The sequence below is a fragment of the Gymnodraco acuticeps genome, unplaced genomic scaffold (genome assembly GCF_902827175.1).
Source record: "Gymnodraco acuticeps unplaced genomic scaffold, fGymAcu1.1, whole genome shotgun sequence".
NCBI classification, from domain to species: Eukaryota; Metazoa; Chordata; class Actinopteri; order Perciformes; family Bathydraconidae; genus Gymnodraco; species Gymnodraco acuticeps.
In genome coordinates, this window is record NW_022991588.1 from 1,559,121 (window position 1) to 1,573,943 (window position 14,823).

The window sequence follows — 14,823 nt, forward strand, 5'->3', positions numbered from 1 at the left end:
GCTCCGTCTCTTTACTTGAGATGATCTGACACTGTACTATTTCATCTCAACAGATCGCTATGGAAGAGTTGGTGGGTCTTTTATTAATTTTAGTCAATTTTTTCAATCTATCCTCTCCTTCCACCCTAAAATCAAACATTTCACTCTCTATTGGCCATATAGTTTTACTGTACACCAATGTTAACTTAAAGTCTGAAGTCTGAATATTTACTATCAGGAGACATGCATCAATAGGTCTAAGAACGTGTGCCGAGTGACAAAACCTTGTTGTGGATTTGTTTTAAAAACTTTTATATCTACAATGTCCGTGCAACTAACCAAGCATACAGACAGGATTATGTTTTTAAGATGAACTAAGATAAAAAAAGAAGCCCCTTGGCCAACTCAATGTTCATTGATTCACGGCTAAATAAACTAATACAAAATAGAATATGTATGTATTTAAAGAATAAATAAAAACATAAATATAAAAAAGGCATAGTTAATATCAAAGTTGAATCTACAACAGTACAACACAAATAAAACAAGAGCTAAAGTGGGAATGAAAGAAAGGAAAAATGATTATATATAGAGTATTTTCAGTTTTTCACTCAACACAATAATGAACCAGTATCAGCGTCCACACATTGTTCTGTTTGGCACTTTCCTTGGCACTTTCAAATCATGATTAGCAATTTGGAGTCAAACTAATTAATTTGTGATTTGAATTTCTAATGTACTAGAATTGTGCAATGAAAACAACGTCAATTAAAAGAACCGCAACTTCCACTAATGAACAGATTTTGTACAATATTTAGGATTATTTTTCATTATCACTGCTAAATCGATAATAAAATATGCTTAAAATCTAAATCCCTGGGACTAACACTTCAATACAGCCAAAGAGGCCAACAGTGAGATCAATGATAGGCTTTGCTATGGCTGTCTGGCTGCATCATTCTGAATGTGTAAATAACAGGCTCCGAGTGTGAAGACTGCTTGTCCTTTCAGTATTGCATGACTCCCAACGACTTGTCAGAGAAACTGACTTTGATATAAATGTAGCAAGCTATTGCACAAGTAGCCTCAGTACATGCAGAGAGTCAAAATGAAGATGCAGATGCTTACCTCCATGACTTTAGGGCTGCCCTGCCGCCCCAGCGTGCCCATGATCAAGCCCCATCTCTGGGCCGATCGAGCCTTATCAATAGCCTGGAGCCTTAAGGCACGCATGGCTTCGTGGTCATAGTACTCCCTGGAAAATACTTTACTGTAGGGGTCATATCTACGGACAAACACAGACAAGAAAAGGCAAAGACACTAAAGTAAATGGAAGATGTGTAGAAGCATAAACAGACAAACCATATTATAGCCATTAAGAACTGTTCTTCATGTATCTATCCTGAGGATAGGAATGCAAAAAAAGATGACAAAATCCAATCATGAAAAGCCATCAAGTATGACAAGAGTTAGTGTATCTTAGGAGAAATGGAGGTATTTCTGAGCATCTAATCTCCTTCTCTCCGGTACAAGGAGTAGACTTGAGATTAGAATCTTGTTTATGAGACCTGTGATCTTTGCAGCAGTGCGTATGTCTATAACGGCACAATCAAGCCTTGCATACAAACAAGACCTCATCAAAAAATGAATGTAATCCTCACAAAATGTTATCATGACACTGCGAAAAGGTGAGTGATCATGAGTACAAAGGATTATTTAATGTGAATAATCCTTTTCTATGCATAACATATTTCACGGGGATCTAAGGAGGTGATTACATTATTTTACTTGTGGAATGGCCAAGCTTTCTCCTTAGTTTACCACCTTTGCTGTTAGATTACTTATTAGCTGTAATGCAAATTGACCACAATGAACATTTTGTACAATATTTTTGCAGTGAAATAACGAATATTGAGCAAAAGTTATTTAAGTTTGGCTATACCTGTAGGCAGGGATTTCTGGGTTGGCGATCATAATTGACTCCAGGTGAAATCTTCCATCGCCCAGATAACTATAGAAAAAAAAGAGAAAATCAGTGTTGGAGGTAAGAGACGTTATTTGTGTAAAAGACCCCATGTAGACAATAACATGCAATGCACAACCAATAAATACTGGCCTTTCATTCCCACTCTCTCTTTCTAGCTTTCTCTCTCTCGCGCTCTTTTAAAATTCATTCCTCTCTGCAGCTTTTTTACTGAAGACCAAAGTGTTACCAGGCAGAGGGCCTGAGGCTGGGGTGGAGGTCCTGCCCATCTCTGCTCTACAGGGACATGACCCCAACGATTAGAGCATGCTGTTTACAGAGAATGCAAGCCCCTCCAATTAACCCAGGGTCTGGTGCTGGGGATTCACCAGAGCCAGAGCAGAGGCAGGGTTCACAAACCGGAGGCATGCAGGATGCTGAAAACACAAGCTCAGGCAGAACACTCTCATATATTCATCCCTCTCAGTGTCAGATTGAGAAGAATCCTGCTGATACTGTGAGAGGGCTCGGGTCGAACCCCTACTCATAGCTGTACTTGTCAATCTCAGTTGGCCTAATGGAACAGGATATGCAATTAAATCCACTAATTGGTCAGCGTTTAGAGCAGCATGAAGCTGTGGGTGGTTTGCCATACAGCCTACCTGGAGACATTTCTATCCAAGACTTGATTTTCAAATGTGTTTGTGAGAAAGCCCACATGTATGTCTCACTGTGCGTGTCACAACAATGACCTCGAAAATAGCCTTTTTCTTGTCCTTTGCTTAGCAACATCCAAGGCACTTATTATTGTTAAGTACACAATGAATCTGGTGCATATAGCCAAGGTTGTCCTCAGCTCTCTGTAGCTTTAAGAGGCTGGTGTACTCAACTCTCGCTCTCCCTACAATCACCGTCCATATTCTATTATTCTTTGCAAAAGTGCTCTCTAATGGTAATGCGTTATGCAACACTGTATCCTCACAATCGCATCTATATATTGTTATATTACGAATGAGAGCTAGAGCAGAGGCAGCAGATATAAATGATAGACTGATCATGGCTCTTTTCAAAACAGCTTCTGAAAATACATTTGTTCATTATAGAAAATAACAGACCAAACTTTAGAACTTGAAGATTGGCCTCAGACACTAAAACACCAACTCGATCTGCATAATGGTGAAGTAGCTCGACATTTTCTTGGAGCACTTACACCTAACTAATGTACGTAAAAAACGATGTTAAATAAGAGGTTAGTGTACCATTAAAGGTGATTAAGAAAACCTTGTTCTCTGCTGTTGTTCTTAGAGACAGTGAACATTCAATGATGTCAATACCTTAATAGTGATCTATTAAGGTGAAAGGAAGCTTGTTAATAGCACACTATTAGACAGTAATTAAGATTTGGATGCATTTTCACAGCTTAATAAAACATGCCTTCAGATTCAGATTCAGATTCAACTTTATTGTCATTACATAGTACATGTACTAGTGACGAAATGTAAGTTTAGGCATCTGACCAGAAGTGCAAAATAGCAGTGCTGGAGTCTACATAATGAGAATAATTATACATGGAATTTTTATTAATAGAATAATTATAAATAGGCTATAAACAGATGACAGTAAAATATATAAACAGGTGGGTGGTGGGTATGGGCTTGAGTCTATCAGCGGGCAGAGTTCAGCAGGGTAACAGCCCTGGGGAAGAAGCTGACCCTGAACCTGCTGGTCTTGGACCGGAGGCTCCTGAGGCGCCTCCCCGAGGGTAGGAGGACAAACAGATAGTTTGCAGGATGAGAGGTGTCTTTGAAGATGTTGTGCGCCCTCTGCAAACACCGTATCCCCTGGATGTCCTCGATGGCAGGGAGTGGGACACCGATGATGCATTGGGCGATTTTCGTCACCCTCTGCAATGCCTTCCTGTTGAGCATTGTGCAGTTCCCATACCAGGCTGTGATACAGCTGGTCAGGATACTCTCAATGGTGCAGCGATAAAAGTTCACCAGAATCTGAGGAGGTTTAAGTTGCGTTTTATTGTTTTTGTAAACCTTTTCTTTTAAATGAATGTATTATTTATAATGTATATTCTATTATATACATGTAACTATTTGATGCAGGAACATGTTTGATCCATAATGTCATGCCAACAAATGTCAAATTAAAAGAGATTGAGACAAAAAAACGAATCAACTCTCAGTTTAATCGATTCTCCTTAGCAGCAAACTACTACACACCACTACTCACATCAAAGACAAACCACTTGGGATTAGGAGGTGAAAACCCTAACCCTTCCACTTCTTTCACACACACACACCACTTTTGTCTCCCATAGGGCCAGGCTTATGCATATAGCAACGCTTGTCCTTGTGTAGCCATTTTAATCTTATGCACTGGGAGGTTTTAATCACATGAACACCAGATGTGTGCAGATAAGACATACCGGGTGAGGTGATGCACCGAGGCCTTATTATACCCGGGGAATTACTTCAACTCACTGTGCACCACAAGGCAGAGGATTCTCTCTACTGTTGAGCTGCACCAGATGCAAAGACAAAGTGGCTGCGGAGGTGTTGTTTTCTGAACATGTTGCTTTGCCAGAGCACTCTCCTCTTTGCAGTACCGGGAGGATAAGCATCACGTTGACATTTCTCATATGCATGGAGTTTATGTTGATGCAAAAAGACTAAAGAGCTAGTCTATTATAAGCCTTATCTTGTTCCCCTTTAGAGGAAATGGAGAGGGGAAAAAGGATGTTTAAACTGGCAGTCCAAAAAAGTTGCAAAAATGGTTTATCAATTCTCGCCATGAACTTGCCACAGTAGGTGGCCTACTCTGTGAAAACATTCCTTTCAAACTCAGAAAATGGGCTAGGGTGCGGATGCGCTGCGGTTGGTTTGAAAGAGCCAAAAGTGGCCTTGTCTTTCTGGCTTTACACAATTCAATGCTTTGCGCAGCGTGAGGGTATTTTTAGACCTGCCGTTCTGGATCAGCACCTGGCTGTTTCTGGCTGGATATAATAGAAGCCTGATCTGAAGCACTCAGACACAGCTAGATGTCACATGAACCTATGTCTGCTGTGGCTGGTGTGATACTAATTATCTCTCATGTCACTTAGGTGTGCAGGGGTAGTTATGGCACCAGGAGGTGGGGAGGGTTTTCCGGGGGATGGATGTCTTTGATTATCTGGATATTTCTGCTAACTAGTGGTAAGAAGGGACAGGACTTGGCTGAAACTGTGAGGCGGGAGACAGGAAGAGAAGTTGCTTACATTATGGCATTGACTTGACGGTCCAAGCGAGGGGAGGTACAGCCCAGAATTTCTCCCGGTGACAGAGGTCGACACTGTGGGACCAGCACATCATACTCTGGTTTGAGGGCTGCACTCACAGCCTGCAGAATAAAACAAGGAGAGGAAAGGATATTTAGAGATGTACAGGTTTGAAAGCCTTTTCCAAATTAGAGCCATGAGGTAAAGGCTCAAACCATTCATGACTCGTACACATCATTCGAAGTTAATAGCTAAACAGAAACCACGCAATAAGATCAGTAAAAAGTGTTTATAGTCAAATCTGTTTTTGTTCTTCATCTTATGACACAAATTGAAAAAGAGTCATCAAATGCAGGAACATTATACAATTTAATATGCTATAGATATGTGCATAAATACAGGCACTCAATAGCATGAAGAATTGGATTAATGAGGAATTAGATTTGTCTTGTTTAATTTAAACCGCACATTTACCCTAATGTATGGCATATCATACACAAAATAATCAACAATGTAAGTGAATAGAGATCACATTCATTTTCCAAACATAAAAGATGAGTTTAAGCAACGTGGGTAAGAGAACAAACAATAACATGAAAAACACGAGTTAGTGTGCATGGAGGTGGAAAGACAAATGAATCGATAGAAGGCTAATTTAAGAAAGTCTACAGGGAATACGGGTGACCTCCCATCTTCTCCCGCCCAAACTGTGAGACCTCAACACACACACACACACACACACACACACACACACACACACACACACACACACACACACACACACACACACACCACACACACACACACACACACACACACACACACACACACACACACACACACACACACACACACACACACACACACACACACACACACACACACACACGTTTGAGATGGAGGCTCAAATGCATACAATACACAAACACTGAGATATACTGTATATGTACGCATGGATGCACTCAATCACCCCAACATATAGTATAACCTACATGGGCAGAACATGGTGTAAACATAACGGTGATTACATTAGTGAAAGTGGTGTTGGTTCAACACAACGAATGAACGCAGCAGAATGCATTATAGAAGAGAGTGGCAGCGGGCCTGGAGAATAGATGTTCTAGCTTAATATTATAGCTGCTGCCATTGCTTATGTAAAGAGCAGAGCTGAGCACGACGCTGAACTGAGAGCCTTCCGAGTTCATTGCCTCCTTTCAATCCAAAATAACTGCTGCCGGATTTCTCAAACCCACACTTGAACTGAGCTTAAGTGTGGACTGCAAGCTTGTTCATAAAGGCCATATTATAAAGGATACTGTACACATGCACAGAAGGTGTTCCTATCCTGTACATACAAAAATACATGGGGGGGGAATGAAAATACACAAGCTATTTATTACCATCACATCAGGTAAGAATTCCTATACTTTAGCTGTGTGACACAATCATGAACACACACACACACACAATCAGGAGCCTGTGCTTGATCACCTGCAGTGCTGCCACAAACTGAATAGTGCTGACGAGTGCCAGCGATTTTCCGGGAGGGAAGTTGAACTTGACCGTGTCCATGAAGTGCGCATTGTCCATCTGGATATCCACGAACACATACAGCATCTTAATACCTGCTGTGGAGTCTATGGGGACTGTAGGGGAAAGAAGACAAAAGAAAGGCAGATGAATAATTGAGTGCGTTATGTCAGGTAAGCCTGCGGTATATACACTATTGATGGTGGTTCAAACATTAAGACTGCATGTCCAGTGATACAGCTGTACAGAAACACAGTAAAGGCACATATATAGATCTCAGCAGGTGTGATATAACTGAAACTCATTCTGCATGAGTCTCCAGCACACGCAGGAACTGATGCAAATGCCTCAATTATTTAGGAAAGGAGAGGGACATGCAATTACAATTAATGCCATTAATTTCACAGGCCATTTACTACGCCCCCCAGGCCTCCGAGAGGTAGCTGGAGACGTGTCGAGTTAGATGCTGAAAAAAGTAGGCGACAGTCCAAGATAATAGGGGGAAAGGACTAGGAATTATCCTCTACGTTGATCATCTTAATTATTCTTCCTCTTGTGTTACATTTCATTTGCAGAACAGGGGCAAGGGGACTTTTTTTGTTATGATTAAGCAAATGGCCCATTATGGTGCAAATGTTTTACGAGTGAGTGCAGCTTACTTGATGGCCTAGACAGAAGATCTGTGAGATATACGTCTTCACAAAAGATTGAAGGCAGATTGGATGGAAATCAGGAGGGGGATTGGGAAATGCCATTGATAGTAAACTGGAAAACCCTGAAATTCAATTTGCGAGAGGGGGTAGTACATTTAATAACTTAGTGTATACATTCCAAAAGATATGGCATGGATGAGAGGAGAGGAAAAAGTAAGTGATGAATGTGCTCAGCAGAGATGGAAGGAAGAGATTTAAAAAGGTGCGCTTTGCTGCAGGCCACATGTTTGGTGAGAAACCAAGGAGTTAAATATATCATGAGACTTAAAAGGACTGGAGGAGTTGAGTAAAAAAACAGAAACTAACAGCTTGTTTATAGGCACTCTGAAAACGTAAAGGGCAAAGAAAAGGGACATCGATCCGTGTTCACATTAGCATGGTAGGCCGAGAGCACTTAGGCCATGCAATTAGAGACTCGGTCAATGAGATTGACAGGACTCACTTGCCCTATCGTCACCCCAGTGGTCTTGTTCATCTGTGTGTTATAGCCATAAGGTCACTCAGCACAGCAGCTTATTAGCACCCATGTAAACAAATATGCAAGTACATTCTTAGCAAGTGGGACTAAGAAAAGGTTGGACATAATGGAATACTAGCTTATTTACAAGTGGATTGTTAACAGATCAATATGTACACACATCTTTCATTTTATATTCTGCTAGTGGACAACTTTATGAATAATACAGCTAGTTGGTGTCTGAACTGATTTATGTCCAATCTGTGGAAGTACTACCTTTGACATATCCAAATTCTGCTTATACTTCACTCTAATGCAAATATTTCTGTTCGCACTGAAACAAAAAAAGGTGTTGTTTTATTATGGTTGCTATGTGGTTAAAAAACAGGTCTTTAAGCCCCATGATGATTGGTCACAAGGGAAGTGTTACCTTGCCTGTTATATCTTAGCGTCATGCTAGTACACATCTCTAACAAATGTTGTCACCTTGGATAGGTGTTGCCTTGAAGCTCTATTTGAATGACTCATGCCACTAAAATAGTGAGCACCTGCTTTTGATGTGTACGATGGTTTAGTTATGCTAACATGTATGGCAGCCAGCCTGGCTTCTGAAAAGGGCTTCTTAGATTTGTTTTTTCATCTCCAGGCACTTTTTCCAATTCAGTAAATATACACAAAACAAGTGTTAAATGAATTGTTTCTCCTCCCTCGCTAGCCATCACTTTTTTTTCTGTTTTTTGTTCTGTCAGAAATGTTGTAAAACAATATTTTTTTTAAAATGTTGTTTACATTTTAATAATGTTGAATACAATTCCCATCATTCATATCAGCAAGCATTTCTATCACTAAAAGCATGGTTTTATGATGTTGCCATATTGCCTGCAGTAGATGGAGGAGCTTTATGAGGACAAAATATGAGATTGCACCAATATTCATAAAAGCAGATACTGCAGAGGAAATGAAAAGGTGCAGGAGTTCACTGCGAGTCGCTTAGAACACAGTGTCTTTAATCTCTCACAGGTATCTGACATCTCTAGCAACAGTGCAGATGATGTCCTCATGATTGAATGATGAAGGTCAGGAACACGAACACACTCACACACACAAACACAAACCCACACACACCAAACACTGACAATCGGCAGGTCACGACATTCCTTTGAAAATCTCTTCTATCAATTAATATCTGATCTGAATTCAAGATGAATTGATCTTTGGTGCCTTCATCGCTGCTGGTTTGGTGTAAATGAGAATGTGTACGTATTATCTCTTTTGTAGACCTACAATTCAATCAAATCATTCTTTCACAAATATCAAGAAGCGAAAGTGCACACACCTACAGACAAACAAGCAAACAAATAAAACAAACAGAAACACAGACACCAACACAAAGAGAACACAGTGTTTCGATGATTTAACATTCTGTTGGTCAGTTCTGGTATTTGGGAGAGGGGAGATTGTTCTGGCAGGGATATATCGAAACTATTGATTTAGCATTTCCTCCCATGTTATGCAAGAGACAGACTGCGGAGTTTGAAGGTCCTCAAGAACTGCTTGAGGTTTTCAAAGGACGGCACTAATGCATGTTCCCTATTGATCCGCAGGGTAAATGTGATGTCCGGGCACTAAAGGTCTGATATGCCTCCTATGCTAGAGCTAGACGGGCTTCACTAACTTACGTTTTCCTTTGATCGATAGCTCGGCCTGTATCTGACTTCTTTGTGGTGCAGCCCACACCAAGTAGCTGGGAGTCCTTGGTGCTTGTTCCTCTGGGTGGTATAATCCTACATGCAGAGTGACGGAGAGACAGACAAACATGCACACAGGCAAGTAAAGGGACTCACTTAGACAACTGTGGCCGTAGTGCACCATGAAGTCGGCTCCCAGCGCTCTGGCGGTGAAGTCGTCCACACAGCAGGCCCCGTATGTGACGTCCCCCATCACGATGGTATCTGCCTCTGTAAACCTGGGAAGTACACACATGGAGACACTAATCGGTGCAGTCACGGACCATATGCACATCCTGTTGTTCGTTACCATGGCGATCAATACCACAGCATACCCGGCACAGTGTGATTATCAGAGAGCTGAATGAGATCGATCCCTATCCACTTGCTTCAGATAGAGTACACTATATGGAATCTGACAGCGTTGTCAGATAATGAGTGACTCACAGCTTATCAGAGTGACACACTCATTCCTCTGCTCCTCATGAGCGGCAGCCAAAGGACCGAGTGCGGCACAAGCTGTCTGATGACCTATTAACCCTCGCCTGGCAGTGCTTTACTAGACAGCCTGACCACAGAAAGGAGGCTACACAAAAGGAAGAAGCAGTAGGAAGGGAATGACTGGTGCACAAAGGCAGATTAGAGTTTGGCCCAATCCCAAACCACGCCCTACACCTACACACTCCCCCTCTGTGATGTAGTGAACTCTGTGGAGTGACACTCGCAGCTAAATGAGGCTCCTTCCTGTCAGATGGAGGGTGTAAATACAGCAGCAAGCTTTGGGACGGCCTCCCCTCTCTCCGGCAGAAACAGGAAATGCCGTAACTGTATGTAACAACGGTTTCAAATCAGCATCTCTTGGACAAAAAATAAAAATTAATAATAACTCAAATAAAACTCCAAACATCTTTAATTGTGTTACTTTTTTGTAAAGCTCTTTTAGTTTTAAACCTGATGTTTATAAGCTTCTTAGTTTTTGCAACAGTCTGTAAATATACACAACTTTATAATAAAATGCACACATTTACCTTTTTCTAGACTAAACACAGGTATGATCCTAAATTAAAAACAATATGAGGTTATCATGAGGTTGTTAGCATCGCAGTTTATCAGTGGATGTTTGCTGGAACTACTTGTTAACAGCGTGTTTCCTGACGGACACACACAGCGTTGAGACCGGTCAGGTAGAGACCGGTCTCAAGTCAGCACCGCTGCAGACTCGCTGTTTGAGGGCTTGATAGCCCACTCCCCCTCCACACCGCTCCACACTCGTTGGTTTGGAACAGCACTTAATGTGGCGGACCCTCCGCACGAACGCGCAAACGGAGGGGTAGTGTGTAGGGGGTGGTTTGGGATTGGGCCCTAATATGGGCCTTGGCTTACACTATCTGTGGCATGGATTTACTGCACACCTGCCTACTAGAGAAACTAGAGAAACATGCACCAGTTAGTGTTGGCTGCATTCAAATAAAATAGTAGATGCTTTATGCCACAAGTAGGTTGCGAGAGTGTAACACTTCCCGTATGAGCCTAATGTTCCACTTTGCGGCTGTAATAGAATATGTTTTTCATGGCCTTCTTGAGAAGGAAACTACCAAATTACACTTGCATCTGTGGACCCAGATCTGTTAGAATGAATTGCCGATCCCACTCCAGAAAAACAAGTTCTTTCTTTTATTGCGCTTTATGGGCGAATAAAATGCTAAGTAAACCCTTAAAGGCTGAGTCAAATGAATAAAGGCTGAGAGTTACAGGGAGGATGTGCAAATGAAGAGAAGCTTGAGGCATTGTAGGGGGGTGGTTGTTGCAACATTTTGTGGCTGTCTTCTGACAGATTTAGGCTAGACAGAAGGGGTAGAATAAAGATGAGACAGAGGACTTGGGGAGAGGAGCGAAGTGATAAAAAGACATGGCTGCACACAGAACAATCAACAGACTCATAGTAATGTGTCTCCTGCTGCCCAATCTTTCAACGGACATCCACTCTCTCTGTTTATTCCTCAGTCTGCTCCTCGCAAGGGGCTTCAGACAGAGTTTTCTATTTAGCCTCTCCTCTGATGTAATCTCTGGTTTGAACTCTCTCAGGCCTTCACATCATCGTCCCTACATTTGGCATTTTGTTTCTCCCTCTCTAGTTCCCTGTCCCTTCTCCTCTACTCGCTGTGCTTCAGTGAAGGGTAGTGCAGGCCAGCTGAGCCCAGGAAAACATAGACAGAGAAACTCGTGTGGTAAATAAATATTTGAAGATTTGAATCAATGACCCTCTCTCTTGTCAAGGTTTTAATGTCGTCAGTGTGTGTCTCTTTGTACTGCGTACACATGCGAATGCAGCCGGCAGCAGGAAGGTAATTACGGGTTAGTAAAAATGATATAATCACACGAGGTGTTTGAGGATTGTGTATTGGTGCACTAGTTTGCTCATTCCCTGCATTCCATTGTTCTTTCATCACATTCCACTGATTGTGTTTGGAGTTGCATAAACGTGCACAAACCTTTCAGCTAAAAATACACAGCCTGCCCACCACGAAAAAAGAGAGGTTACTCCATGCAATCCACAGCAGATCATCTACAATGCAAAACACAACACTGAAAATGATTGTATCTAATCAGCCAGCTATCTGTCAGAAGTAACGTTATCAATGTATCTCTATTGGCACTGCAGTCCATATCCAGCAATTCTCAGGGTGAGTACTCTGACATTTCATGGTAATAAATGCGAAGGATCCGATTAAAAAGCCCATAAGAGACATGTGATGCTACTGGGACATCGGCAGAATAATTACTGGGCAACGTATAGACCTATATCCCACTGGGAGAGAGGAAAGACAGAATGAAAGATTGTATGAGAGAGAATTATAGAATGAAAAGTGTATCAGTCTTTTCTAAAAGCACAAGCTACGCATCTCCTTAGAAATACCATACGATTGGTTGGTAGAGCGTACGTTCCCTCCAGTAGCTTCCCATTCATCTCCTCTACTGCTCTTCCTTTTTGCCCCTTTCTGGCTCGCACTAATCTCTGGTGTCAGTCACTTTCTGGATTCCTTCAGTGTATCAGCGCTGGGTTTGCCTCATCTCAGGGTACTCAGTTCAGCCATTCCAACTGAAACGTCATTAAGATCTAATTAAGATGTCAGAGAAGCTTGTGAACTCCATAACAGCGCTTGTTAATTACCTCTTTAGCATATAGCTCAATATGTGTGAGAAACGGCCAACCGATCAGAATCTCTGCTTGAAGACCACTGTCCTGCCATGCTGCAAACACTAGTTGAGGAGCAGACTGAAATAATGTATGTACACACACACACACACACACTTGAGGAGCAGACTGAAATAATGTACACACACACACACTTGAGGAGCAGACTGAAATAATGTACACACACACACTTGAGGAGCAGACTGAAATAATGTACACACACACACACACACACACACACACACACACACACACACACACACACACACACACACACACACACACACACACACACACACACACACACACACACACACACACACACACACACACACACACACACACACACACACACACACACACACACACACACACACACACAGGAATAAGTGCCAGTTGATTGTATCACTGTTTATCTAGAGTCAATATGTTTTCCTGTAACTACCTGCAGCTCCATTATTGTCCGAGTGTGGCAGATTCGTTGACCTGATGCTGTCCTCTGGAGATGATACGTTTTTGACAGGAATTTCTTAAAAGAGGAACTTGCGGCTCGGGTATGTTGCCACAGACAAAGATAATTAAAAACTTCTACTGTCTCCGGACCATCCCATTAGCACTTACAAAGCTTTCCTGTCACCAATGACACTTATCTCATAATGAAAATGACTAGGCTGAGTTCGACTAAAATGGTTCTAACATCTGTCTGAATAACTGATGATTTAAGGTTTAGGAAAATGCAGATCATTTTCACACTGACTCAGGTTTTCTCTTGGACCTATCCATTTATGTAAAAATTACAGTTCACAAAAGGTTCTTATAATGATCCTTAACCTGGAAAACAGTATTCTCTGTAACTCTTTGTCTGGCTGAACAATACAATTAGATGATGAGTTTTACAAGTTTGTATTGTTCTATTTTTCTGCATAGAAATGTCCAGTTGTGTTTTTGAGAGTCAGTGTATTAGGTTGGGGGGGGGACATTTCTGCTAGTTTAAGATGATTTCTTCAGGTAAGTGGAAAGACTGAATTACAACAAACAGTCATTCACATTTGAAACATTACGATCTATATTAATGATCCATAACTCAAACATTATTTTGTCAGATATTCCCAAGGTCAAACAAATGGAGCTATGTCAAAGTTAGACGCTTTACTTTAAAGTAGAGCAGCTAAGGATGTACACTAATCAATGATGTCATTTGTATTAATTTGCCAAGAAACAATTAATGTTTCAAAAAACATTTTATATATCTTGTTAGTTAAGTTTGAAGCAGTTCATTTCAAACGGCATATCTTTGTCATTGTGTAAGTGGAAATGCCCTCAAGATGTATAATTGCTAGTCATTGTTTTTTTATTTTCTTAACCATCAACATTAGCTGTATCTAAAACTGTAGCTAGAATTGTTATGACAAACAAATCAAGTGTAATAAAAATGACCAAAGTAAGATGACTTATTGCCTTACTTACAGTAGATACAATGCTGCATACAAACACACACATCTAAAGTCATAAACAAGTAAACACTGTAAGACATCAATATAAACAATATTGTGATATTTGATTTTGTACATATTGAATCAATAGCACTACAATGGGCATAATGTTTTTTAGGCTTTGGTTCTTATATGCTTTTTTTCTTGTCCTTCCCCATCCCAAGTGACCCAGAGACTATGTTAAGTGCTTTGCTCAAGGACAAGGCAGAATGGGAAATTAAGTGTAATGCTGGATTTCCGAACCTGAATGTTTCCCTTCTGGTCTCCTAATGTTAGGGAAGCACTGGCAGTGTTAACAAACTCTAATGATTTGGATGCTTCACTATTCTGATAGGTGGAGTGCAAAGCCATTTAAGAAGAACAACAAGCTGCTTTAGTGTTGCTTGACATGCATTTGCTTGGAGGGCCTGTGAATGCTCGACAAGCTTGAAAAATAAAATAAAAACTGGCGACAGTTAAACTTTCCATCTGCCATCATCAGGTGGGCCGATCCAATTGGC

General features: G+C 41.2%; 1 protein-coding gene across 3 annotated transcripts in view; it reads right to left on the reverse strand.

Moving 5' to 3' along the window:
* Window positions 1–14,823, reverse strand: part of dph1 (diphthamide biosynthesis 1) — a 64,862-nt gene that overhangs the window by 14,229 nt on the left and 35,810 nt on the right. For 2 of the 3 annotated variants that reach the window (XM_034197945.1, XM_034197948.1), the window contains exons 4-8: window positions 9,587–9,873; window positions 6,699–6,853; window positions 5,208–5,329; window positions 1,922–1,990; window positions 1,108–1,264 (exon numbers count right to left, since the gene is read on the reverse strand). In XM_034197945.1, coding sequence (XP_034053836.1) covers window positions 1,108–1,264; window positions 1,922–1,990; window positions 5,208–5,329; window positions 6,699–6,853; window positions 9,587–9,873 — 790 coding nt within the window. The remainder of the gene's footprint in view (window positions 1–1,107; window positions 1,265–1,921; window positions 1,991–5,207; window positions 5,330–6,698; window positions 6,854–9,586; window positions 9,874–14,823) is intronic. The other variant, XM_034197946.1, reaches the window with a different exon arrangement.